At 47.5% G+C, this 25,077-nt stretch overlaps 1 protein-coding gene across 1 annotated transcript; it reads left to right on the plus strand.

Moving 5' to 3' along the window:
• Window positions 1–995: 995 nt before the first annotated feature.
• On the plus strand, window positions 996–17,464 carry RRP7A (ribosomal RNA processing 7 homolog A). The gene is made up of 7 exons (XM_029590371.1): window positions 996–1,181; window positions 9,197–9,339; window positions 10,666–10,788; window positions 11,516–11,639; window positions 12,390–12,487; window positions 14,913–15,111; window positions 16,366–17,464. The coding sequence occupies exons 1-7, from the start codon at window positions 1,115–1,117 to the stop codon at window positions 16,449–16,451; spliced, it is 840 nt and encodes a 279-aa protein (XP_029446231.1). The 5' UTR covers window positions 996–1,114; the 3' UTR covers window positions 16,452–17,464.
• Window positions 17,465–25,077: the final 7,613 nt, after the last annotated feature.

The raw sequence follows: 25,077 nt of genomic DNA on the forward strand, positions 1-25,077 counted from the left end.
CTAGATTTGGTTTCACTGCAGCTCTTACTACATCGGCCCCTTAGACAGGAGCTCCTGCATGTTTATAAGCCCCTACTGCTATCTCTTGTTGTACTGAGGGCCAAAGAGCAGAGCCCAAATGTTGGTCTGAATCTTAGCATCAGGCAGTGATGACTATCCCTTTACATATGGCTTGGGAAACACTATTCTAGAACAAGGTCACAGTATGAAGTTCTAAGGGGCCAAACTCTAGACCAGTGGTTCCTAACCCTGTGCTGGGTGACCCTCAGCCAGTCCGGTTTTCAGGATATCCATAATGACAAGCTTACTGCGTGGGAATCTACCAGGACAGGGTTGAGAACTGCTGCTCTTGAGGTATTATCAGGAAATATATGTTTTCAGAAAGGATGTTGGATGCAGTGAAGGGCCTTCCAGGGGAGGTGATGTAGATAGAATTAATGAATGGGCGGGATAAGTACAAAGGTGTAAATAGATGAGGGGAAAGAAGAGAACAAGTGTAACATCTGATATTGCTTCAGGCATGAAATCGGGCTGAATGGGTTATAGCCTAACACACCTTAGCTGCCGGCATGTTGTGTATTTCTAGCTATGAGTTCCCCTCCAGCAAGAAAATATATTTCAGGTCTTTTGAATAATGGAACCGAGTCTTTCGTTAAAGTGACTGGATTCTTCCTACCAATTCCAGGACGAGGAGCATAAGCACCTATTGCCCTTATAATGGTTTGTGCCTCACTGTCCCCGTCCCCGTCCTGAGTGTCCCACCCCGGTGGAGCGGGTGACCGTACTACCCGGCGCTTTGCGAGCCGCTTTTATAGCTCCAAAAGGGCAAGAGCCCCCGCTCCGTTCCCAAAGTTTTGTTCGGGGGGAATGACATTTGAGCTTAACCGATTAGGTCTTTCTAACTCCAAAAAAAAAAACCCAGCAGTGTGTGAAATACCTACAAAGTGCTAATAACCGCGAGGCTTAGGGCACTGAAGCCCGGCAATGAGAATCACAGGGATCACGCTTCTTACGGCCCTGATTCCACCAGGCCACAAATCCTTCCGGTCTGCATAAACTATAGCACCCAGCAGGCACCAGGCGCACGCGTGATGTCACATCCTGAGAAACAAAGATGGCGGCTCCCAGGGAAACGCACGCGAATGAACTTGGCACGGCGCTGGCCCCGGCCGGCTACTCAGGTAACAGAAGAGAGAGAGGCTGGGCAACCGTCGTAATTTGTTCTGAGCGTAGAGGTAGTATTGGTATTGAAGGGTGCGATTACGATGCATATGCGGGAGGACGGGTATGGATGTCCCACTCTCTCTATGGGAGCTTTCAACTTCAGGTCGCCAACGCTTCCTCTCCCCTTTCTCCCTCCTCGGGGATCCCCGTCTCCTTATTCTATTGCCTGACATGTAAAATTGCTAGGCCAATAAAGTTATCTAAATCTGTGGCTCTTCATCCGAAGCAGTGTGAGACCCGACAGAAGGTAGCAGGGGCAATCATTGTGCTACCGGACTCTGGGAGGAGCATCACTTCCGCATTGGTTTCGTTGGAGATGGTCGATGGTGGTGTTTACGACTCGGTGTCAGCCACGGCTTCCCCCTGATTCCCTGCGGGACCAATCGATGAAGCGTCTTAGTGCTGGGAGGGATAGCAGGAGTGACCGTCTGCCCCTGAGAGAGACGGCGCTGTTTTATATTGTTCTGCATCTGCATTTCAGGGGAGTAGTCAGAGTTAGCAGTCTATGGGGCCAATGCAATAAAGTCGCGTAGAAAGTGGGCGCTAACAGTCAGTGCCCGCTCTCTTAACGTGCGCTTGGTGCCCCTAAGGGGGGCGCCATGCAATATTAAAATTAGGGTGTCGCATTAGCAAGGAGGCACTAGGGCCTTGCTAATGCGCTAGGCATCCTTGCTAACGCGAACCCAATCGGTTTGGTGACTGTCGTACGCCGGTCACGAAAAGCGATGGATAGCCATGGAAACCAACGCCGATAAACCTGGTGTTGGTTTTCGTGACCGGCATACAGCAGTAAGGTAAACAGATGCCGAGTTTATCGGTGTCTGTTTATCTTACCGGGGGACAGCCACGGAAACCAATGCTGATAAACCCGGCATCAATTTTCGTTACCGTATCGGCGTCGGTTTTCCCGGCTGGCCCGTGATGGGTCTGACTGTCAATTTTTTTTTTTTTTACTTTTATTTCTTTTATTTTTCATCTTTTTTTGATGTGTGCAGGTGTTAATAGATGACAGTTAAATGGGTGTCCGAGACGCACACTTTTTTTTTTGCATCAGGAGTGAATGCCTAATAGCCTCATTCATGTGTATTTGCATGTGAAGAGTGCTATTAGATTCACTCCGCATTGGACACGCATTGAATATGTGCTAAACCCCTTATTACATTAGGGGGTGAATTAGTGCCTATTCTTCCCACGTCCTACTGCAGGTTAACAGTGCGCTTGGCTCAGCGCACCGTATTGCATCGGCTATTGAGATTTAAGTAGTGCTTAACATGCTGCAGTGAGCATTCCTTTGAGACGGCCAGAAGAAGATTTTTGACAAAAAAAAATAAATATTGTGCTTGTTGTGTTCAGTGATAGTAGAACGTCTTTTTGGTGGGAGGGGGGAAATCAACCAAGCTCTGCCCCAGCGCCTCCTGCCAATTTCTTTCTTTGCATGTACAGTTAGTGCTGTTCTTTCTTTATGTACATTCTTCATATAAAACATACAGTATTATAATTAATTCCCAGACCAGCCAATAAAAAACTTGATGATAGAAAATCAGTGGTAAAGGAGAAAATGACAAAAATAGCAATGTTAACAGAAGTGTAGGTACTAAGCGATTATTCTGTACAAGGTATGGTGAGCAAAAAGATCCAATACCAAGAAATGTAATTGGAGTCCAAGAAAATGTGTCTTAAAGGGACAGACACAGTGCTAATTGTTTGGGCATCATTCAACTGATTTATGAACGTCCATATTCACCTTGATACATTGCCTGTATGTATTATACCATATAAGCTTCAGAAATAAGTATTAAATAGAGCACTAGCAGTACATTTTAGAAATTGAGATTATAGCTTGCTGTGGCTTAAAAATGAGGCCTGTTCTTGTCATTGGATGGGCAAGACAAATCCAATATAAATTCTGTACCTCTAGTTCTGTATCCACAGAAACTCTCCCCCCACATCCAGAGCCGGATGTTTCCCTGTACACCTCATCAAACAAAAAAATTCAAATTCTGGTGTCGTCCAAGTAACAGTAACAAATTCCCTCCATACCAGGCACATTGTGAAATAATACAAAATCCTACCAAAATAAACACTCAGCACATGTATATCAAACTTGCCATACCATAGCAGCAATAATGCTTCCTATCAAAAGGTAGCACTGCAAGTACTCTACCAAGCCCTATAACACCAATACAGCTTCACTTGAGAAAACCACAATGGATAAAGCTAGCTACAGATCCCTGCATGCTAGCAGAATACCTCAGCTTGGTCACACTTGCAGAACATAGGAAGACCTTCGTGAAATAGACTAGTGGAAAACAAATTACAAATGTGCAGACACAAACTGAAATGGAAATCCTAAGAAGTCAAACTCTCTGTATGCAGTACAAAACTGGAAAATTAGAAGCACATCTCTTCTTACCCTTAAGCCAAGCCTCCATTTACATTCTTGTGAGACGTGGAGAGTGTTGGGTTGGAGTTTCTGAGGTCTGTCATTGTTCTTGTGGAGAATGGTGGATATTTTTGTTATAACACCTCCTGTCCTCAAACCTCCTTGTGGTACTTTGCTTCTTCCAGCCCAAGACTAGTACTTTTTTGCCCAGCACCAGTATCTCCTGACTCTCTCTTTCCCCTTTGCACAGCAACCAGTCAAGTCTCCAGCCTCAGACTCCCTCTTGCTTTTCCAGAAAGTCCCAGACCCTGTTATGCGTTCTTGTGGTTTCTCAAGTTTGAAAGGGCCTATTGACTGTCTTGGCATATTGCAGTGACTGTGATTAGTTTATCTTATACAGGAGTTCACTTGTCGCCCAAGGCAGTTTAGGGGATATCTAAGGGGGCCACACTACATGCACCCTTTAGGGACAAAAAGTTCAAATGAATCCCAGGCAGTTGGGTTTATTATGTAGCTCAGGAGATATAATAATGCATTAAGAAATGATACATAGGTAATAGGAATAATAATGCAATATAACAAAAGCCTTACATGAAAAAAGTCCTGTCTGCAAGAGATCTCAGAGTGGCAGCATATTTATTTATTTATTTAGCATTTTTCTATACCGACTTTCCAATAACAAAATTATTGATCAATTCGGTTTACATTTTAAACAATAACAACAATGACAAGTAAATGTCTTACAATGAACAGGTCGATATCTGTGTCCTGTCATTTTTCTTTGAATCACTTTTTATGCAGCGTTGCTTGACTGTCACATAGTAAGGGACACCTCCAAAATCAGATTGTGTCCCAGGTCTGTTATTCTATAATCTAATCTTTCTGCCAGCAGAAAGCAATTATGTGGGGGATTAGATGTCAGGGACAGATCTCTGCATTCCTCTGTATATTCTCACACTTGCTGTGTGGCTCTGAGTTCATCAATAGTCAAGACTTGAGCTAAATAATCCCAAAACATAGTAAAGCTTTGGAATTCATTGCCAGAGGATGTGGTTACAGAAGTTAGTGTAACTGGGTTTAAAAAAGGTTTGGATAACTTCCTAGAGGAAAAATCCATAAACTGCGATTACGGTAATTAATAAGCAATAGTAGCTTGTGATTTATCTAATGTTTGGGTACTTGCCAGGTACTTGTGACTTGGATTGACCACTGTTGGAAACAGGATACTGGGCTTGATGGACCCTTGGTCTGACCCAGTATGGTATTTCTTATGTAACAGAGTTTCCTTTCACTAGCAAGCCCCCAGTTTCAGCTCCCACCCAGCAAGATCCCAGACATGAACCATTCCAGCCTCTGATTCCCCATCTCTCTCCAGCAAGTTTTTTGCCTCCGATCCACCTCACCTTCCCCGGTCAGGCTCAAACCTTGGATTTCCTCCCCTCCTCCAGCAAGGCTGCAGCCTCTGATCCCCTCCCTTCCCCCACCAGGCAGAGACACACCCCTCCCACCCACAAGCCAGGGCTAGTCTTGCCTTTCTGCATTCTCATTTGTCCTCTGTCCAGGAAGGTGGGAATCCGTGTGGTTCTCCTTATGTCTCATGAGACATGCAGATCAGTGTTGGAGTACAGACATTGTCAAGTGCCTGCATTCTCAAGATCATTTGCAGTAGAACTTCCAGCACAGTGGCCCCAAATTTCATAGGTTCAGGGCCCAGGCTCCTCACCCTGTTCAGATGCCTATGGCTATGTTAGTCCACCTGAAATGAAGAGGATCAAATAGTTTGCAGCCAACACAAAAGGACCTAATAAAGATAATGACTTTATCAGGCATGGGTTCTTTGTAATTGTATTTATTTATATACCATTGTTCTGAGGCACAAACCTGGCAATTTACAAAGTCAATATACATACAATATGCTTAGGCATATTTCTTTTATTTTAAAAAGGCACACAAAACTAAAATTGTAAAATATTATACTATGTTGCCTCATCTCTCTCAAGCCTCCTCCCCCATCCCCCATATACTAAGCTATAATTTCCTGGCATATGTAATCACATGTTTACCTGATTGGGCCCAATATAATGTCAGGAGTAAAAAAAAAAAAATGTACTGTATTACAGTGGACATTTTGTTTTCTTTTATAACTTTTTTTCTTTTTCAGTTTTTGTTATCAAACCTAAAACTCACAACCATATTTTGTCCATGACACAAATCAATCCTTGTTATTACAGAAGTTCGAGCATCCCAATTCACTAGTATACGAAATGAAATCTCCCATGTATCCCCCCCCCCCCCCCCCCCCCCCCCCCCCCAACCAACTTCGGAAAGGCCAGTAAGCAACACAAAAAAATCCCCAAAACAACACAAAAAAACCCAATATTCAGGGACAGTATCTACCATTTCGATGGGCAGTCATCTTCCACTCCCTCCGCTTATCTCATCACTTACTATTGTAGCCAGTTTCAAAGGAGTAAATCTTAATTAGGATTTGTTTTTTGCACTCCCTTATTCAGAAATTCTTTTTCCGCCTCCACGGTGTCAAAATATATAGGTTTTCTTCACCGCAGTAACCCTGAGGCGGGCTGGATATAAGAGCGCATATAGAAAATCCTTCTCCTGCAACTCGAGTTTTACCTCGTGGAACGCTGCCTGCTTTCTCTGCACTGTTTGGGAGAAGTCCTGAAAAATATAAATTCTCTTTGCTTTATATGTGACTTCTTATGCTGCCTTGCCCTGGCCATTATCCGAGCCTTATCCTCATACCTGTGCAGTTGGGTAATAATCCCCCGTGGCATCCCACCCAATGCTGGCATGGCCACCAATGTCCAATGAGCATGCTCGATTTTAACTATGCCGTTCTTCTGCTCTAGGCCAAGCACGTCCAGCAGCCATTTTGAGAAAAAGTACATAGGATCTTTACCTTCCACCAACTCAGGTAGGCCAACCACTCTTATGTACTTCCATCGCCCGCCCCCCTTCTCTAAATCATCCAGTTTTTCAGCTAAGGCCACATATTTGCGTTCCAGTGCCTCCGTCTTTGCACTCGTTTGTGTAGCAGCCATTTCAGTCACCTCCATAAGCGCCACCATTTCATCTATTCGGGCTGCGTTCTCCTGCGCCAAAGAGACCAGGGTAGCCGCTTTTTCCACCACTATCGCCAATTTGGCAGTGATATCCTCTGATAAGTTTTGAGAGAATTTTTCAAACAATTTCTGCGGTGTTTGTTCCGAATCCTGGGGGTTAGGTAATGTGGGCCAATCTTCCTCCGATTCTTACTCTTCCTGCTGGCTACCTTTCTCCAGTCCTTTATGTGCCATCGTTTGTTGCTTGATTTTTTCCGCCCAAAGCGCACGCATAGACTTCTTAGATATCCTCCTTTTTATGTAATGTAGAATTCAGAGCAGGGATCACAAAATTAACAGAAAAATAGTGATTGCAGAGGGAGCTAACTACCACCACGTCTTCTCACTAGAAGCGCATCATGTGACCCCAGTGCACATTTTCTTGATGTGCTCACTACAAACAAACAAACAAAAAAGCTTAACTCCTGGTGCAGTAAGCTAATAGTGTTTCCCAAACATCGGTCCTTAATGCTTGCGCTAACTAGGGTTAGCTAGCACATGCACTAAACAGTGAATAAGGTGCCCCAACTTAACCACACTCCTATATATGCTAAACAGTTCAATAGCATGGTAAGGAGCACATTAGTCATTGTCAGACTATTTATCAAGTTTCTGCTGCTAGAAGTTAATTTCTCACATACTCTTAGCAAGTGAAATGTGGGTATGGTGTTGTGGGTTCTGGCTTCCCCTTCCAGATCCCTTCCCCTTGACACCCTGATGCACGTTCTCTGCATTGCTTGGCTCAATGGCCCTCCCCCTCAGTTCTGACCCCATCACCACCTCCCCTTCCCGCTGACTTGATGATTTTCTTACCTCCTCCTGACTCCAATGCTAAGCATCAAATGCACATAGCACTGCCTACCCAGTGCCATTTGGCCGCTGACGGTAGAGGGCAAGAGAAGATCCTCCTGCTGGTGGGGAAGGAGTGGGGCTCAGGTGGACCTGGAGTGCTTGGAAGGGGTGACCCAGAGGAGAACTGGTTTGGGAGGGGGTAGAAAGTGTGGAACTGGTATAGAGTTGGCATTTATTATCGGGGGGATGTGAGACATCTGGCTGGGTGAGGGGTTCTCCTGCATGCACCAGTACGCTTGTGCCGGTTAGCATTGGGGGGGGGGGGGGATGCTACAGGAATGATTTAATGAGTGCATATTCTCTGCATATCATTAACCTTAGTCCAGGAGTAGGTAGCTCTTGTCCTTGAATGCTACAAGCCAGTCAGGTTTTCAGGATATCCACACTGAGTAAGCATGAGATGCATTTGAATACAGTGGAGGCAATGCATGTTCAGTGTGGATATCTTTGAAAATCTGTCTGGCTTGAGGACCAGCATTGCCTATCCCTGTCTTCGTCCAACAGTAATCATTTCAGAATTTAACACGTGCTCTAAGAAATATGCACTCTTAGTGCGTGTTTAATACGCATGCCCTGTCAGCCGCTATTTGAAAACCATAAAAAAAAATTTCAAGACAGCTGTAAGCAAAACTGGCAGGGTCATTTTTCAAAATGCGATGGGCCGTTATCACGCGCGTTATGGCCTTATCACGGGAGATACCACCCTAACGCATTCGATAACGACTGCATTGCGCGAAAACTCACCGCCGTGATGCAGCCGGGTTGTGGCTCATTCCACTATATTTATAGCGGAATGAAAAATCTAGGCCTGAGACAGGTACAACTCTGATGGCTCCATTGTACAGGGTCCCCCAAACTCGGCACTTGAAGGCTGCAACCCAATTGGGCTTTCAGGATTGCCACAATGAATATGCTTGAGAGAGATGTGCATATGCTGCCTCTGTTGCATGCAAATCTATTTCGTGCATCTTCATCGTGGAAATCCTGAAACTCAATTAGATTGAGCACCGAGTTTGAGGACCCCTGCCACTGCAGTTTACTTCCTTGTTGTGATAGCCTCTGGTTTTTGCTTTTTTTTCCTTGCTGTGGAACATTTTTCGGGTGAAGTGTCATTCATGCCTTGCCTGAGCAGATTTTCTCCCCTCCCTCCCTCTGCTCCTGAGATGTGTGAGTGATACATCTGATTTGTTCTTCAGAGAGACCTGCCATAGCTTGTTCATGCTCTGGGATACCCACCTCATTGTGCATCGATCAGTTACCTCCAAAGTTGACCAGGGTAGCTACGATGTCAGCAGCGGGGTGGTTGGGAAGGGCAGGTGATGGATTTGTGGTTCCTCTGGGGAAAACTCATTACCCCACAAAGTCACCATTTTTGTTGTGTTTGTGCCGGACTCAGGAGCTCTGGAACAATGCATAAAAATAGAGCTCAGGAAATGTAACCTTTTATTTCATATGGGAGCACTTTTTTTGTTTGCTTTGCTCATGGTAAACTCTGTAAGTTAGCTGTGTCCTTGACTGCTAACACAGAGCCGGGCTCTGCTGCTCCCTCCTCGCGCCGCGTCGAGCTGGGAGTCTGGTTCCGCTCATGGATTCTTTTTGCGCCCCCTCTCTCTAGCAATCCCCATCAAGTTCTCAAAGAAATCGCGGGCCCATCACTTTCTGTATGTGAAAGAGCACAGAGTGCGGGAGGAGCTGGACCTCACACGGCCTCGGGACCGCACCCTCTTCATCCTGAACGTGCCTCCGTACTGTACCAAGGTGAGTGCCCCGAGAGACAGAGAGAGGAACTTGCGGCAAGCCCCAGGACTGACTGTGCTCCTCCCCTCTGGCCACTCCGCTCCTCTGAATTGGAGCTGGATAAAGGTAGAGGGCTTTCAGCATCACTGAGAGGGCAGAGCTTGCTTTAATAAGTGGAAAATCACCCCATAGTTTTCCAAGCAAAAAATCTGCCCTGGGCATTCTGTTCTAGCTGGTTGTTAGTCAACTGAGAGAAGCTAAAATACATACATTGCATGTGTCTGCACACGTTCTTTCTTTGTTTTTAAGGGAGGCTTTTGCAAACTTCTTTCTGTATTTGTTGTACAGGAATCCTTGCCCTATTCTTCTCCCACCACCACAATTACACACACACACTCACACTCACATACTCTTCTTCAGTTGAAGTTGTTAGTGTCAGACACTGGAGTCTGAGTGCAGAATACATAAATAAGGGTATGCCAAGGACAGTGACTTGCCCAGGCTGTAATGCAAGGAAGAAAAGTGGATCTATATACAGACAACAACCAACAAGGACTGAATTACATAGTCTGGGTAAACAAATAAGCATGGCTGTAGCTTGCTTATTGCGGCGGTTACTACCCCTAACTAATTAAGCTAGATATTTCACTTAGAGGCAGTTCCAACACTGCTCTGTACATTAATGGTGGGGGTGGAAGGGAAATAGAACCAAAAGGTTACTAAGAGCCAAGAGTAACAAAGAAGTATGAGAAAAAAAAAAGTGCAAAACTTGCTGGGCAGACTGGATGGGCCGTTTGGTCTTCTTCTGCCGTCATTTCTATGTTTCTATGTAAGTAGCAAGCCCAGTATTGCACACCCCCTCCAGCCATCCATGGGGAAGGGAACCTGTCGTTTTTTTCCTACATGGGAGCTTCCTCTCACACGGTCTCTTCAGGTGACGCAGTGCTGGAGCCTCAGTGGGGGCGGGGGTGTTGGAGAAGAGATGAGATTTTACTCTCTAGCGAAGGCTAGGACTGTTTACTCACTCCCCTATAGATTTCCAAGCTGCCTCAGCTATAAATCAGGGTGGGGGCCACTCTGTGTGACTTGCTTAGAAGGGCCCCAGCAAGAGTTAGAGGCAAATGGAGGAAATAACTCTCCCCTGTGACGCAGGTAGCGAAGGGTAACTCTCCTTGAGCACCCAGTGAAAAGGTGGGAGGTAAATATAAATACATAAAGGTAATGTTTCCCTGCATGGGATACATGCAGCTGTGCGACTCTGTCGGAGCTCTGAGGTTGGGGCAGGGTAGGCAGCGCCAGAAGCTGTCCGGTGGCTGGGGGTTACATATTTTAGGTCTCTCCTACCAGAAATGCTTGTCCAAGCTGTTTTCTCGGCACTGCGCCATCCAGTCTGTGGAGCTTCAGGAGAAACCAGGAGCAGCGGAGATGGAGAAGGCAGAGTCCAAATTCTTCAGCCTGAGGACTGTTCCGGTAAGGTGGGGCCTGTCCAAACTACTGGATATTACTTTTAGTATCTTTTTTTTTTTTTCTCTTTTAAAATGATTATTTTTACTACAAAGTTTTTTTTGTTTTGTTTTTTTTAGCTCTGATTACCTTGTGCACAGGTTTTGCTGTGGTCAGATTTTGTCTGAATTGTTTCTTTTGGTTGGTATGAGAAGGGAGCAGTAACCAGTGGAAATATGGTTATTGCTCTTTCCGATGTGACCACATGGTGTCACAGCAAGCTAGGACAGGTGTCCCGAGGCCTGGTTCTCCTACATGACGCTGCTAACTGTCCCATGATATCTCCTCTACAAATATGTAACCGACTCTGTACGGGGGAGTTTTGAACTGTAGAGCAACAGGCTTCAGCTCCTTGGATTGGCTGAGGATGGGAGCTATCGAATCCCAGCCCTTGTGGCAGGAGAGGCGAGCACTGCTCCCACAGCCCCACAAAGGACATTAGTTGGGGCTTTTGAGGCTACACTGTCCTAACACAGAACTTCTCTGCTGTGCTCTACCTTCACGGTGGGAGGGACTGCAGGCTGGATGTAGGGGCCCCATGTTGGGGTAAGAACAGATGCCCCGCTGGGGAGAATTATGCACGCAACTCTCTCTACAGTCAGGCAGATTGTTTGCTTGAAGAGGGGAATCTTTTTTATTATTTTTTTTTTCTGATGTTCCAGTGCCAGCTGCTTTCTATTTCACATCTCCACAGGGGTTCAAGGTTGCATATGTGGTATTTAAGAGCCCGGAAGGCATGCAGACGGTCATGTCCTTGAAACCACAGGTACCACTGGTGATCTCGATGAAGACTCGCCCCGTTAAAACTGGAGTTGAGAGTAAGTAGAGCAGTCTCAGGAGGTGTGAGGGGCAGGGCATGGCTCTCTCATGGCAGTCACATCCTATTCGGGGGGGGGGGGGGGGTGGTAAATCCTAAGAACATCAGTACATGCTCAGAATTTCAAGGCAATTTGCCTGCTCGAGGGGAAGTTCTCACCTTTGCTATGCCCACTAAGCCTTAGACCAGAGTGGGCAACTCCAGCCCTTGAGTCAGGTTTTCAGGATCTCTTTAATGAATATGCATGAGCTAGATTTGCATGCATACCTTAATTGTATGGCTATCTACTATTTGCATATTCATTAGAGAGATCTTGAAAACTCAACTGGGTTGTGGTCCCCCCAAGAACCGAAGGTTCCCCACGCCTGCTTTAAACGAAGGTGACATGTGAGCTCATTCAGTGTGGTGAGAGGGCTGTGTGCTGCTGTTGGGAGCATTCATTATGTGCCAGAAGCGCACTCTGTCAACAGGTGCCCCCATTTCCATAACAGAGCAGGACATGCTGATGTTACTCTACTGCTGCACCGAAAATAATCCATTGCAATCCTGGCACTTCCTGTGATCTGCGACTCGCAGGGCCTGTTAGCAGTCTGAGGCTTTTGATCCTGGCGTCACTCACATCCTGGTCCTGGCCTGACCTGTGATCGGCAGCTGGGGACAACAGTCTGCCTGTAGCTGGAAGTCTGAAGCTGAGCCATCTTCAACCCCCGTGAGCACTACAATTTCCCGAAGTTGTCCCCCTCTTTTGCAGAATGGATCAGTGACTACACCACAACCTTAGTTGATCCCGAGGAGCTGCAGGCTGAGGTGGATGCATTCATGCGGGAGCATGACAAGAGGATTGCAGAGGTAATCCCTGATATGTATTTTTGGGTTATGCTTTTATTCTTCTGTGATCCTCCTTGAACTCCCAGGCAATGTGGAATATAAATCTATATTAAAATATTAAAAAATACTTTACTTTGGGGCAATAAGAGGTCAGGTGTATGGTAATGTATTAAGGAGATTCTAATTGTGCCAGCTCCAACACTGAATTTGTGTGAATAATTTTATGATCTAGTGCTAAATTCAAGAGACATCAGGCGAGTCTAGGCCAGATGCAAAATTAGAATTGCATTGCTCTGGGTTACTGTTTGATAAATGAAGCCGCTCTGTAGGCACTGCTCCGTGTCTTCCTTCTGGTCTGCTCCAGTCTCTGCTTCCCAATCCCCTTTCCTTTTCTGCCCACCTCTCTGCTTCTGCCATAATTCTGTTCTTGTTTTGCTCTGGTCCCTGCTTATATCCCAATCCCTCCTCACAAATTCTACAATTTCACCCAGCGTTGACTCACCAGTATCTTCTCTATGTATAATACACTTAACTTTTGTTGATGTCTATTGGGGACTGGCTATTGTGGTTCTAGCCACAAGGGAGCTATGCATGTACTTTGTGAAGAGCTTGTCCTAGCAAAATGGTGGGACCAGAGGGAAGCATAGGGACAGCCAGGAAGACGGCCCACCAGAGATTGAGTAGGGGGAGGAAATGGGGAACTGGGGTTAGGAGGGGCTGAGGCAGGGGCAGTGGAGGGTGAAGGCTGAGAAGGCTCTGGTCAGGCTAGTGGGGGGTGGAGCGGAATGGGAGCCCTCTGGGTGGGGATGAGAGTGCCAAGTTTGGGGAGGGGGAGAGTGATGAGGTTAGGCTGGGAGAAGGCAGCGTTAAAGAAATCTTAAATCAATTTTTCCCAGCTAGTGTGCCTTCAGACCTGATCAGGTGTGCCATGGAAAAATTACCACTGCCTGATGCTTATAATCCCGACTGTGCGTTCATCTCACAGCAACAGCAGTGATTCTTTAATGTGCAGGAGCTCCTTTCTGAGCACATAACATGCCTCCTTTTCCTAGCTACAGCATGATCCCTAGAGTGTGGTAATTAGTGGGCAGCATTCAGGGCACGGATAGCTGATACACACAATGCACATAGCATGTTCTCATTTTCATCTCCAGGCTGAGTGAAACAGGGAAAGTTTTTTGTTTTTTTTTGTTTGTTTGGTTTTTTTTTTTTTATATTGAGCACTAGATGTGGCTCATTTTTGGATGTTGGGAGCAGCAGCAGTGAAGGATGTAGCAGCCAAGATAACTAACCAGTCTGGCTGCCCACATTCCACTAACATCTTCCTTCTCCTGCACTTGTATATAAAGTGAGCTGGTCCATCAGGATGGGTTCATGCATGTTTTCGCCCCTCTATCCCCCCTTTTTTTTTAAATTTTGGAAGAGAGACTGGTGGGGCTTTTGGGGCTTCCCTAGCTCTTTTTGGCCATAAGGGTCCTGCCCCATGGAGGCTGGCTTGCCTCACAACATTTTGTTGATGTAGGTGTGCCTTGGGCTCGAAAAGGTTGAGAAATGCTGGTGTAAACCAGTACAGGACACAATGGGGGAATTGTTGTAACTTTGTGCTTTACTAAAAGGAGTTGCCGTATTAAGAATAAAAATTACATATGAAACTTGACCAGAAAAAACTCATTTTGCATTTATAATTTATGTACTATATATGCTGAGTGCAATAATCGCACCAGTGTGCGATTGTAAACCAGTACAGGGCCATTTTTAAAGCTGACAGCTGAATATGCACAATTGGATACATTTTGCTTTCACAGTTTTTGGAAAGCAATTATAAGAGCAGCCTGCACTATGCTGCAGTTATAGACGTAAAAGCCGGGTAAATAAATTGGCGCCCCTTGCATTCATTTAAATAATTTGATAAAGGCACAGATGAAGCAGCACAACCTGGATGCAGTTCATTTGTGGAAGATTGGGACGCATATCTTCATGCAAATGGGTTTTACTGCCTGTTCGTAAAATCTCGTTAAAGATGAGCGCTTACACTAATCGTCTGCTAAATGAGCCCCCATAGAGTCATGTAGTAATGAGGGAGCAGAAGTAACCCCGACATGGAGTGCATTGTCAGCCAGAGTCATGAGATATAGCAGGGAGCAGAGGTAATAGCTGTCACAGACATTAATCCAGAGCAGTAATAAAGAGCAGAGGTAACAGATTTATGCAGAATAAGGGCCAGCTCCATCTCCACTACATACAGCCCTCTTACAGACATAAGAGTCTCTCAGGATCTGTCTGCACTGTCTGTGTCAACACTGGTGCCCCTTGCAATTTTCTCATAGGACGTGGTGGCAGAATGTGTTCCTGTTTGCAGAGGCTCTTGTGTAGTAGCATTGCTGAAGAACTACATTGCTAATACTTCCTGCACTCTAGACAGCCATGTCTTGTCTTTCCTCCTCAGGAAGAGGCAAAGGCCGAGGAGGAGGAAGGAGTACCCGATGAGGAGGGCTGGGTGAAAGTGACGCGGAAGGGCCGGCGGCCTGGCATTCCACGGACGGAGGTGGCCAGCCTGCGAGCGCTGGAACGGGAGAAGAGGAAAAGAAAGCGCAAGGAACTGCTGAACTTCTACGCCTGGCAGCACCGCGAGTCTAAGCGGGAACGTGAGTATCTTAGGCACCCTACTCACCCCCCCCCCCCCCCCCCCCCAGGTACTTCCCTGAGTCCAACAGCAGCCTCACGCAGCAGAGCACCAGCAATTTCGAGACATGGTTTTAGCACTAAGCAGGGATTGCTTTTCCTTGTGGGAGTCAAGAGGACACTAAGGAATGCTTTACATTTTTTTTTCCTGTAATAACAAACCTGTTTTCTTTTTCCTGCAGTATATCCCCTTGTGATTAGTTACCTGGGACAGCTGAGCCAGTTCTGGCTTTGCCTTTTGCATGAACGGAAACGGAGTTCTGATTTCCCTATAAAGTTGCTCAAGTAAACTGGGGTAAAACAGGACTGGGTCAGTAGTGCCCACTGGTATAGAGAGAGGTTCATCTTACCTATACTGCAGTGAGGCATATCCTGAGCTCCGTATAGTGCTCTCAGCTGTAGACAGTCAACTCTTGGAGCTCTGGGTAATTTAAAGATAAACTGAGATTAGTGGGGAATATGAGAGGAGATACAATGTCAGAAATCGCTGTGTAGGCGTTGATAACTTTGGAGACACACCTCTGCAGGAAAGGTGCATCAGTGACTACTGTACAGTGATTCCTGGCACTGTCATGTATCGGATATTACTGATGCTTCTTGCTCTTCTAGACTTTTCCTCCCCACCACTATTTTCCTTTCTCTCCTCCTCTCTGCATCTGCACCTTCTCTTTCCTTCCTTGGGCCAGTCTGTGTTGCTCTGCACAGAGCCTCAGCTCCTTGCCGCAGCTGTACAATCTGCCATTCCTCCCTCCTGGCCTGCTGCAGGACGGTGCTGTCTGACACTTTCCTAGTCCCCTTTTTTCTTGTTAACTCTTTCCTTTCCTTCTCCCCTTTTCTCTCTCTTGCGCTCTGAGGTAAAAATACTGGGGTAGCACAAAAGTCTCTGGGGAGGGCAAGAAGAACTTTTATCGCCTGTACTGCTACTGCCTGCTCCCTCCACTGGAGCACTCCCGGGACTAGCAGTGCAGGAGAGCAATGGTTCTGCCCCCACGGCCCCTTCTCTGTGCCAGAGAATTGCTGTTTCCATGGGGCTGGAGAAAAGGAGCAGTGCAGGCGATACAGCAGGGACCTGCTGCAGCCTGGAGAGCCTCGTAGCCCCTGGGTCAGACCCAGAGCGTTCCCAGGTCTGCAAGTGAAACCTGATTTGCCAGGGTCCATGCACGGGGGAATGTCTTCAGGCGCTGGCCATAGAAATTGTGAACTGTCTCTGATTTCAGATATCGCGCAACTGAGGAAGAAGTTTGAGGAGGACAAGCAGAAGATTGCGCTGATGCGGGCACAGAGAAAATTCAGGCCATACTGAGCCATGGGGCTACTCTTGCAGGTCTCCAGTACAGTGGCTGCCGCCCTTCCATGTGTGCTGGGGAAAGCTTTGATGAGACGAGAAGCTATACCTTAAAGGTCATGTTTGCAAGATTTATCAGCTACTTCAAAGCTAAACTGGCAGAGTAGTCTGCAAAGCAGTTTTTATTGTAGAACCTATCGATCTGCAGAAAGCAGTTATGAATGTTCATCTTTCTGATGATATACGGTAATTCATGCTCACCTGGCCTTTTGTTTTGGGTGGGACCAGTACTAAGTCCTTACCATGTTTGTTTTTTTGTGCCTCGTGTCTGCCTCACCTGTCAACTACACCAAACGTAGCTCTTTTTTCTCCTCCATGTTTTCAGCACCCTGCTCTATAAAGGCTGAGCAGGTCCATCCTCGGTGGTATTTGCTTTTTCTTACTGTTTGTGTTATTAAGAACCGCAGTCGGTAGAGGGAGGCATCGTCTGAGCTGGATGGATTTTAAGTTTGCCAGTCGGTCTGGGTCTCGCCCTTGCCCTTCGTGGCGAGGGCACTGCAGCCCCCTGCCCTTCATGTATGTATGGACAGTTGCGTTCTGGTCTGTTCTGGCTTTGTAGCCCATCCTCTGCGATTCAGCTTATTGAGCACTGTGTGACATCTGCTGTGGGTTATTACATCTTACTGTACTAAGAGGTGTAAAGGGCCATGGAAGAATATCTGTGCAGCTGTGAGAAATATCGTCCGGCTGATCTTCAGCTGCTGTTGGGGGGTCTCTGGTTGTAACCTTGTAGCCATAATTCCATCCTTGTGCTCTAATGATTTCATTGATTGAAAGGGGAGCAGATGCAACCCTTGGCCACTTGTTGGATTGGAAGCAGCGGAACAGTGACTGGTATTAGTAGCTGAGACAAACGCCACATGAACATGTGGTTATTGAGGGGAAACCATCTTCTTTTTAAATTATCAGGTAAAAATATTACATTTTGTTAGCTATGTTAAAAAATAAAAAAATATCAGTTTAAACCAGGACTGGACTTCCTGTATTTCACAAAAAGTGGAAAGCTTTAATGTTGAGAATTTTAGTTGAATTGCTCAGCAGATGGCAGCTATGAAGATGAGCACGGGCCTCTTTCTCTTTCCCTACTATCTTCTCTTTCTTCCTCCCCCCTCTGCCTAGCATAGTGCAGATCTCTGGTTTCCTTTCCCGAAAGCCCTCCTCCTCCTCCAGGTGGTAGCAGCTTTCTGATACAGAAGCAGCGTTCCCTCTGGCGGCTCTAGACGCGCTTCCTTCCTGCAGGTGGCGGGTGTTGCTGCCTTCCAGGACAGCGCTTTCCCCGTCCTTTCTTCAGAAGCAGTGGCAGCTCCCACTGCTGGCAGTGGCAGTACAGTGCACACGGCACCTATTGTCACACTGCACTGCTCCTGCCTAGTGCCTATTATGGCATGGGAGGGGGTGTGCCCTAATAGCGCAATGGGCTGTGAACCAGAAACATTCTGTGTCTCTGTGACACGCTTTGTGAGCTTGGGCAAGTCACTAGCCCAGTTGTAAACTCCTTGGGCCATGGTGTTGCTGTCCCTGAGTACCTACCACCAGTGCTACTAGCACTATAAACATTAATAGTTTGATGAATGGGGAGAAGGGAACCCAAACCATGCACAAGCAAGTTACCAGGCTCGGTCTCTCAGCCTCGTTTTGACTTTTCTGGTCATGCAGAGACTGGGAAAGGAGGAGGAAAAATGTGCTAAAAGCAGCCATGACATGGCACCCATTGGCAGGTGCATCCCCGCCTGGAAGCATGCTCTGCTGATTTGCTGCAACCCTGAAGTTCCTGCCATATCAACCAACGTCGTCTTAACAGTTTTATCCCAAATTTGTGTGTGTGGGTGTTTTTTTTTTTGTTTTTAATGAAATTAACTGTTTAAATGTTTTGATATCTTGCTACCAGTCTCTTACATCCACATCAACTAACATAGCGATGAATGCAGCCAGGCTAAGGCCACATCAGAAGCTGTGGTGAATAGTTTTTCGGGCAGGCTGGCTACCAAATAAAAGCATTTGTTATTTAAACACAGCATTATGGGCTGTTAGAGAATTGGATTTTGATCTTTCTGGGCCTTCTCTGGTTTGAGCCATGGCTTGTATTTGCTCATTTCCCTATGCTGGAATTTCTATTCCTTTTCTGATATAGAAAGTCACTTGTCTGATGTCATCAATGGCTGGAATGGGGGGAAAAGGTGAAATAATTTGGAAACGGCTCTTTTTTTTTTTTTTTTTAAAGGAGTTAATAAACAAGGACAATAGTGAGCCGGTGCATATAGCGCATTTTGATTTTCAGAAGCCTTTTGACAAAGTTCCCCACCAGAGATCCTGAGAAAATGAAAAAGTCATGGGATAAGAGGCATTGTCCTATTGTGGATGCAAACTAGTTAAAAGATAATAAACAGAGAGAGGGGAGAATGGTCAGTTTTATCAGTGGAGAAAGGTAAACAGTGGAGTTCTTGAGGGACCTGTACTGGGCATGGTGCTTTTTAAAGTATTTATAAATGATCTGGAAAAGGGAACAATGAGTGAGGTGATCAGATTTGCAGATGAGACAAAATTATTCTGATTTATTAAATAAATGGATTGTGAGAGATTGCAGAAGGACCTCTAAAAGACTGGGCTTTTCTATATTTAATTACAAAAAAAGAAAAAACAACCAACAAGGAAAAAACTATATCTCACAACACACTAATTTAAAAGTGGAGAAAAGTATCAGAAAGAGCTGTGCTCTATGAAGTAAGCCACAGGCTCTTGTCTGCAATGGGCTTCAACCAGTATCATCTACTGGAGAACTTTGTTTACATCATCTTACTATTCCCACTAGCCTAAATCTCATTTACTAATTTTATTAAATTACTGAAAAACTACTCATTAAAAATTTTTTTCTTTATATATTTTCTTTCTGAAGTAAACACCATCCTCTTTTATACTCCAAAATTATCCCCTCAACAATCCCGACATTGTCAATGTTTCGGCTGACTGCCTTCTTCAGGGGAACCAAATTTATTGTACAACAAAACCCAAAAACAAAGTACAAGTTAAAAATCACATCAAACCTAACTCTCCCCTTACCTCCTACAAGAAATAAAAAGCAAGCAACCCAATGGGAACATACCCTTCCAACGACTTCACAAGCTCAGACATTACTTCAAAATGGCATGAAACGCTCACCCAGAAAAGCAAAAAGAGGCTTTTAACCTATGTCTCTGATTATATATACTCACCGTCACAATCACATCACACCCGCACTTCAATCCCCACACTGGCTACCAGTTTCTTCCAGGATTATATACAAATCCATCACCCTAATACACAAAGCGTTACATAACCAAAACATGCAGTGGTTCTCCGAATACTTGTACTTCAATAAGACAAACCGACCAACAAGAACACAGCAGCAGGCCAAACTGCGAATACCCTCTCCTAAACTTACCAAACATGTAACCACAAAGGAACGCTCATTCATCATAGCAGGATCCACAATATGGAACAGTATGCCCACTGACCTACGCCAGGAACCCTGCCACAGAAAATTTAAACAAAACCTAAAAACCTGGCTGTTCAAAAAAGCATACCAATGACTGTTTTGGCCCTTGACCTTCTGCATACATAACCCCCTTGTCCCGTCCTATCCAGCTCTTGTCCCTTAGAAAAAATCGATCTACTGTAGATGTCCTAATAGAAAATCACCTTTGGTTCCTCTCTCAAACTCTTCTGTAATCAGTTACGTGTGCGTTAGCGATATTTTATTTTGAAAATGTTTCTAGTTCCAAAATTGACTGTAAAGCCTGTTACAGGTATTGCTTTGTTTAATATTTTATTGTAAAGCCTGTTGCTGCATTACTGTTTAATGTAAACCGAGGTGATGTTCTGAACGTGCCGCGGTATTTAACAAATCTCTAAATAAATATCTCAGCCAATCACAATACTATCAACCCTTATTAAAAAAAACCGACCAATCAAGTTCTTTGTTCAAACCGTCTGAAAATACCGTCCCTAAAGAAAAAAAATCCAGCATTGCTCCAGCTGTAATAAACGGCAATTACAATCACCTCCTCTAGCATAAACACGCACCACTTCCAAAACTGTGAAATGCAGATCCTCAAACTTATGGCTCAAATCCAAGCAATTTTGCACTAGGGGAGCCTCCATGTTTTGACGTTTTATCGCACTGCGGTGCTCAATCATGTGGAGTTTAAACTGCCGCATTGTCTTGCCGACATAAACAATTCACAAGGACACCAAATAACAACTTACTAGAAGTGCAAGTCGTAAATGCTTTAGGTTTAAAGTGTCTTATTTTAATCAGAGACAGACCTACATTAGAATCTGAGTACATACAGAGCACATACTGCAGGCAACATGTCTCACTTCACTCTCACTATTTTGAGGCTCATTACAAAAATGCGAACGAGAGACCACGTGATCTAATGCATGGGTAGGTCACGTACCTAGCCCGCTCTCTGTCCTTCCCCCCCCTCCCCCCCAATCGGAGCCATTTCGAGCCACCATCCTGTGATTTTTCAGTGCACAAACATCAGCCTTACCTCCCTCGTGACTACCCAAAGGCAGCTTGCTGACTTCTGGCACGGCCACAGCGACGTCAGGGAAGTCACAGTGGGACAAAAAGCTGCCAGGGAGGGCAACTGAATCAAAGATGGCCGACGGGCTGCTGAGCCCGAGCCAGCAAGGACCCACCCCTGCCGGAGCTCTGGTAGAGGAGATAACAAATGCAGTTGTGCAGGCTCTGAATGCCAGATTTCTAGCCCTCTCCCAGCAAATTACCGCAGGAAATGAAACCCTGGCAGACACTAAAAAAACAAGTAGAAGAAACTCAAAATAGGATAGTAGGCCTGGAAATGGATTCCCAGACCCTGCACCAGCATCGGAGCACCCTGGAACAACAGGTACAAGCGCTGGAAGCCAAGGTAGAGGACCTGGAGAATAGGTCCTGCCAAAACAATTTGAGATTTGTGGGCTTTCCCGAATCCCTCCCGGACAGGGACCTGCCTCCCCTTATGGAGGGCTGGCTGCTGGATACATTGGAACTACAGAGCATCAAAGGCCAATGCATGGTGGAAAGGGCACATCGCCTGGGAGCCCGCCAATCTGGCAGGGCAAGGCCCCTGTGTGGTCATTGCCCGCTTCCTAAACTACACCCACAAAATGGCTATCCTCCAGGCCTACAGGAATTAGGCCACACTGGAATATGAAGGGGGAAAAATCTTAATATTCCAAGACTACTCCGCGGTGGTATCTGCAAAACGCAGGGAATTCTCTGAAATCTGCAGTCTTCTGTTTAAGAAGCACATCACATTTTCGCTGCAGTACCCGGTCACGCTGCAGATGGAGCACAATGGGGTCTGGCCTACTTTTGACATGGCCAGTGGGGCTCAGCAGTTTCTGGACACTAATGGAGAGCCCGTGCCTACATAACAACGGTCAGCTGCGGGAGATGCTCTTCAGAGCAGGTGTACAGGTAGCGCTCTTGTTTAGCGCATGGGATACGCCAACTAATCTTGGGGAGCGACCAAGACGGCCAGGGGAGCGACCAAGAACGGCCAGGGTACCAGAAATGTATTTTTCTTGACATTGCTGTTGTGTTGGTAGATTAATATGTTTGTTTGGGTGGGGGGACTGGTACAGATTGAAATGTGGTTTCCACTCTCTTCCTTAGGGAGATATTTCTGTTCATGGGGACAGAATACTGAGATTGGGGAGGGGGGTAGGGTATAGGAGGTAGGGAACTCAGGCCTCAGAAGGGAACGCATCTTGGAGGACATTGCACAGCTCAGTCCAAGACAGCGTATGCCATGATGGGGACACCCGGGGTTGGGCTCCTAGGCTGGGGGGAATTGACCCTAAACTATTTTCATCATGGCCTCACGAGCACACTGATAACACGTTTCTGGATTAAATATGGGTGAACGCATTTGATTTATCTCTTGGAATGTGGCAGGTATAGGGTCACCGATAAAACGTACTAAATTGCTCGCATCCCTCCGTAGGCATAAAGCGCAGGTCGCTTGCGTCCAGGAGACTCATCTAACCCTCTCTTGAGCACAGAAAGCTTAAAAACGATTGGGTGGGCGAAGTATATTCGGCAGCAGCTGTCCACAGAAAAGGAAGGGTGGCGATCTTGATAGGCAAGCAGGTCACCTGGGAATGGCTCACCACCGTCGCGGATGACCAGGGCCGATATATTATAGTGGTAGGGAAAATTAATGGCAGGGTTACCACTATATGCAGTGTTTTTTGCCCCCAATGTCTACTCACATACTTTCTTTTAGGAGATCCTGCATGAGAGCCATAAAGTAGCACAAGGCTTCCCTGTACGTACCTGGATCAGTCCAGACAGTGGGTTATGTCCCCAATCCAGCAGATGGAGTCAGCCCAAAGCTTCGAGGGGGCGTATCCATAAATACTACTACCCCCTCTGCAGGAGTTCAGTATCTTCTGACTCCAGCAGATGCGAGTAGTGGAATCTGGGCTTGCTCCCGATTCTCTTTTTCCTTTGTTCTTTTGCTTCCCTTGGTTGGAGGCTTTATTGTTGTCAGGTTTGTTTGGTTGGATCAAGTTGTGCTACAAAAAAAAAAAAAAAAAAAAAATTAATTAAGTTAATTGATTGATTGGGGAGGCGTGACTTCTGTATTGTCCTCTGTCTCTCCTTTCTCTATTTACCGGCGCTGTCCGGGGCTGCTGCGGGGTAAGTGTGATTTTCTTCTTCTCCTTCCCTTGCAGCTAGGTTACACGCGGCTGCCGGTGCTCCGGCCTACTAGCGTCTTCACCCTCTCCCGCGGCCATTTTGAGGCTCCACGTGGGCTGCACCGGGGAGAGGGCTGCTTACCACCGGCGGGTCGTGCGGCCAGGAGGGCCCCCCCCGCGGCGCCGTTTCTGTCTTTGGCGGGTAGCGCAGGCCACCCGGGCCCCCCCGCAGCGGCGATCCGTTTCGCGGCCCCCCCCCCGGGTTTTTCAGGAGTTCTGGGCTGTCGGGGACTGTTACCCTTGCGCTCCAGATGCCGCGGCCGGCGCGTTGCTCGGCCTGTGGGGAACCTGGATCGCGCGTTTCCAGGGAGGGAATTTGTGCTCGGTGCCTTCCCGGAGGAGAAGGCACCTCTCGGTCCCTCACGCATCGGGCCTCCATGACAGCCTTACCCGGGCGGCGCGGGCTGGCCCCTCCCCCATTCCTGGCGGGAACGGCGGCCATCTTACATACGCTGCGTCCTGAAGGAGCCCAGGCAGCGCAGGGGGACGAGGTGGCTTCAGAGGGCTCTCCCCCGAGGTTAGTACCGGAGACAGACCAGGAGGAAGGCCCGCGGGGGCAGGGTCCCTCGGGGCCCCCACCCGCGGAGGCCCCCCCGACCAGGCCGGGATTTTCGCCGGAGTTCATACGGCTGATGCATACAGCCTACCTGCAGGACCTGGCTGCGCCCGCGGATCCACCACCACCCAAGCTCCCGCGACCTTCGCCCGCCTATCCGGCCCCCCCGCCCCGGCGGGTGTGGGGGCCCCACAGCTCCCCAGCCAACCACGGCTCCCCGTGGGCTCGGGGGGGCCTGGGTCGCCACCAGCCTCCCCTGGGTCGGACCCCGCGGCGGCGGGACAAGGGGACTCCACTTCGGAGGGTGAGGACCCACGTACCCTGCGCCTCTTCCAGCGGGACGAGCTAGATGACCTGATCCCCAGATCATTCAGGGTTTGGACCTTGATCCCCCGCCGGACCCGCCAGCTCCCGTCGCGCCCGCTGTAGTCACCTCCTCGAAGAAGGGAGACCCGGTGCTGGCAGCCCTTCGCCCGAGGGCTCGGGCTTTTCCCATTCATGAGTCGTTCCTGCAGCTGCTCACCAGGGAATGGGATGCCCCGGAAGCCGCTCTGAAGGGTAGCCGCGCCATGGAACGGCTATATCCGCTGCCGGAAGATTTTCTGGATCTCATCAAGGTACCCAGAGTGGACTCCGCGGTGTCAGCGGTCACGAAGAGGACGACCATTCCGGTGACAGGTGGAGCAGCGTTAAGGGATACGCAGGATCGCAAGTTGGAAGTCTTCCTCAAGCGGGTCTTCGAGGTCTCCGCAGTGGGGCTGCGGGCTGCGATGTGCAGCTCGCTTGCCCAGCGAGCCAGTCTTCTCTGGGTGCAGCTACTGCTCACGTCTCAGGTGTTGCCACCCGAAGAAGCCGCCCAGGCGGATAGACTGGAAGCTGCGGTGGCATACGGGGCAGACGCTTCCTATGATCTGTTTCGGGTCCTTGCCCGCTCCATGGCCTCGGTGGTGGCGGCACGTCGACTTCTATGGCTCCGCAACTGGGCGGCGGACACGTCCTCCAAGTCAAGTCTGGGTTCCCTGCCATTCAGGGGTAAGTTCCTGTTCGGCGAGGATCTGGACCAGATTATCAAGTCTCTGGGGGAAAACGCGGTCCATCGTCTGCCGGAAGACAGATATCGCTCCAGCAGGGCGTTTTCGTCCTCCCGGACCAGAGCCAGAGCGCAAAGGCGCTATAGGAGTTATAGGCCGGCGGCGGCTCGGCCCTCTGCCCCCAGGTCTCAGCCCTGGTCTCGCTCCTTTCGCGGACGCCGCCCCGCGCGCCCCGCTTCCACGGCGG

This window comes from Rhinatrema bivittatum, chromosome 2 (genome assembly GCF_901001135.1).
Source record: "Rhinatrema bivittatum chromosome 2, aRhiBiv1.1, whole genome shotgun sequence".
Taxonomy (NCBI): Eukaryota; Metazoa; Chordata; class Amphibia; order Gymnophiona; family Rhinatrematidae; genus Rhinatrema; species Rhinatrema bivittatum.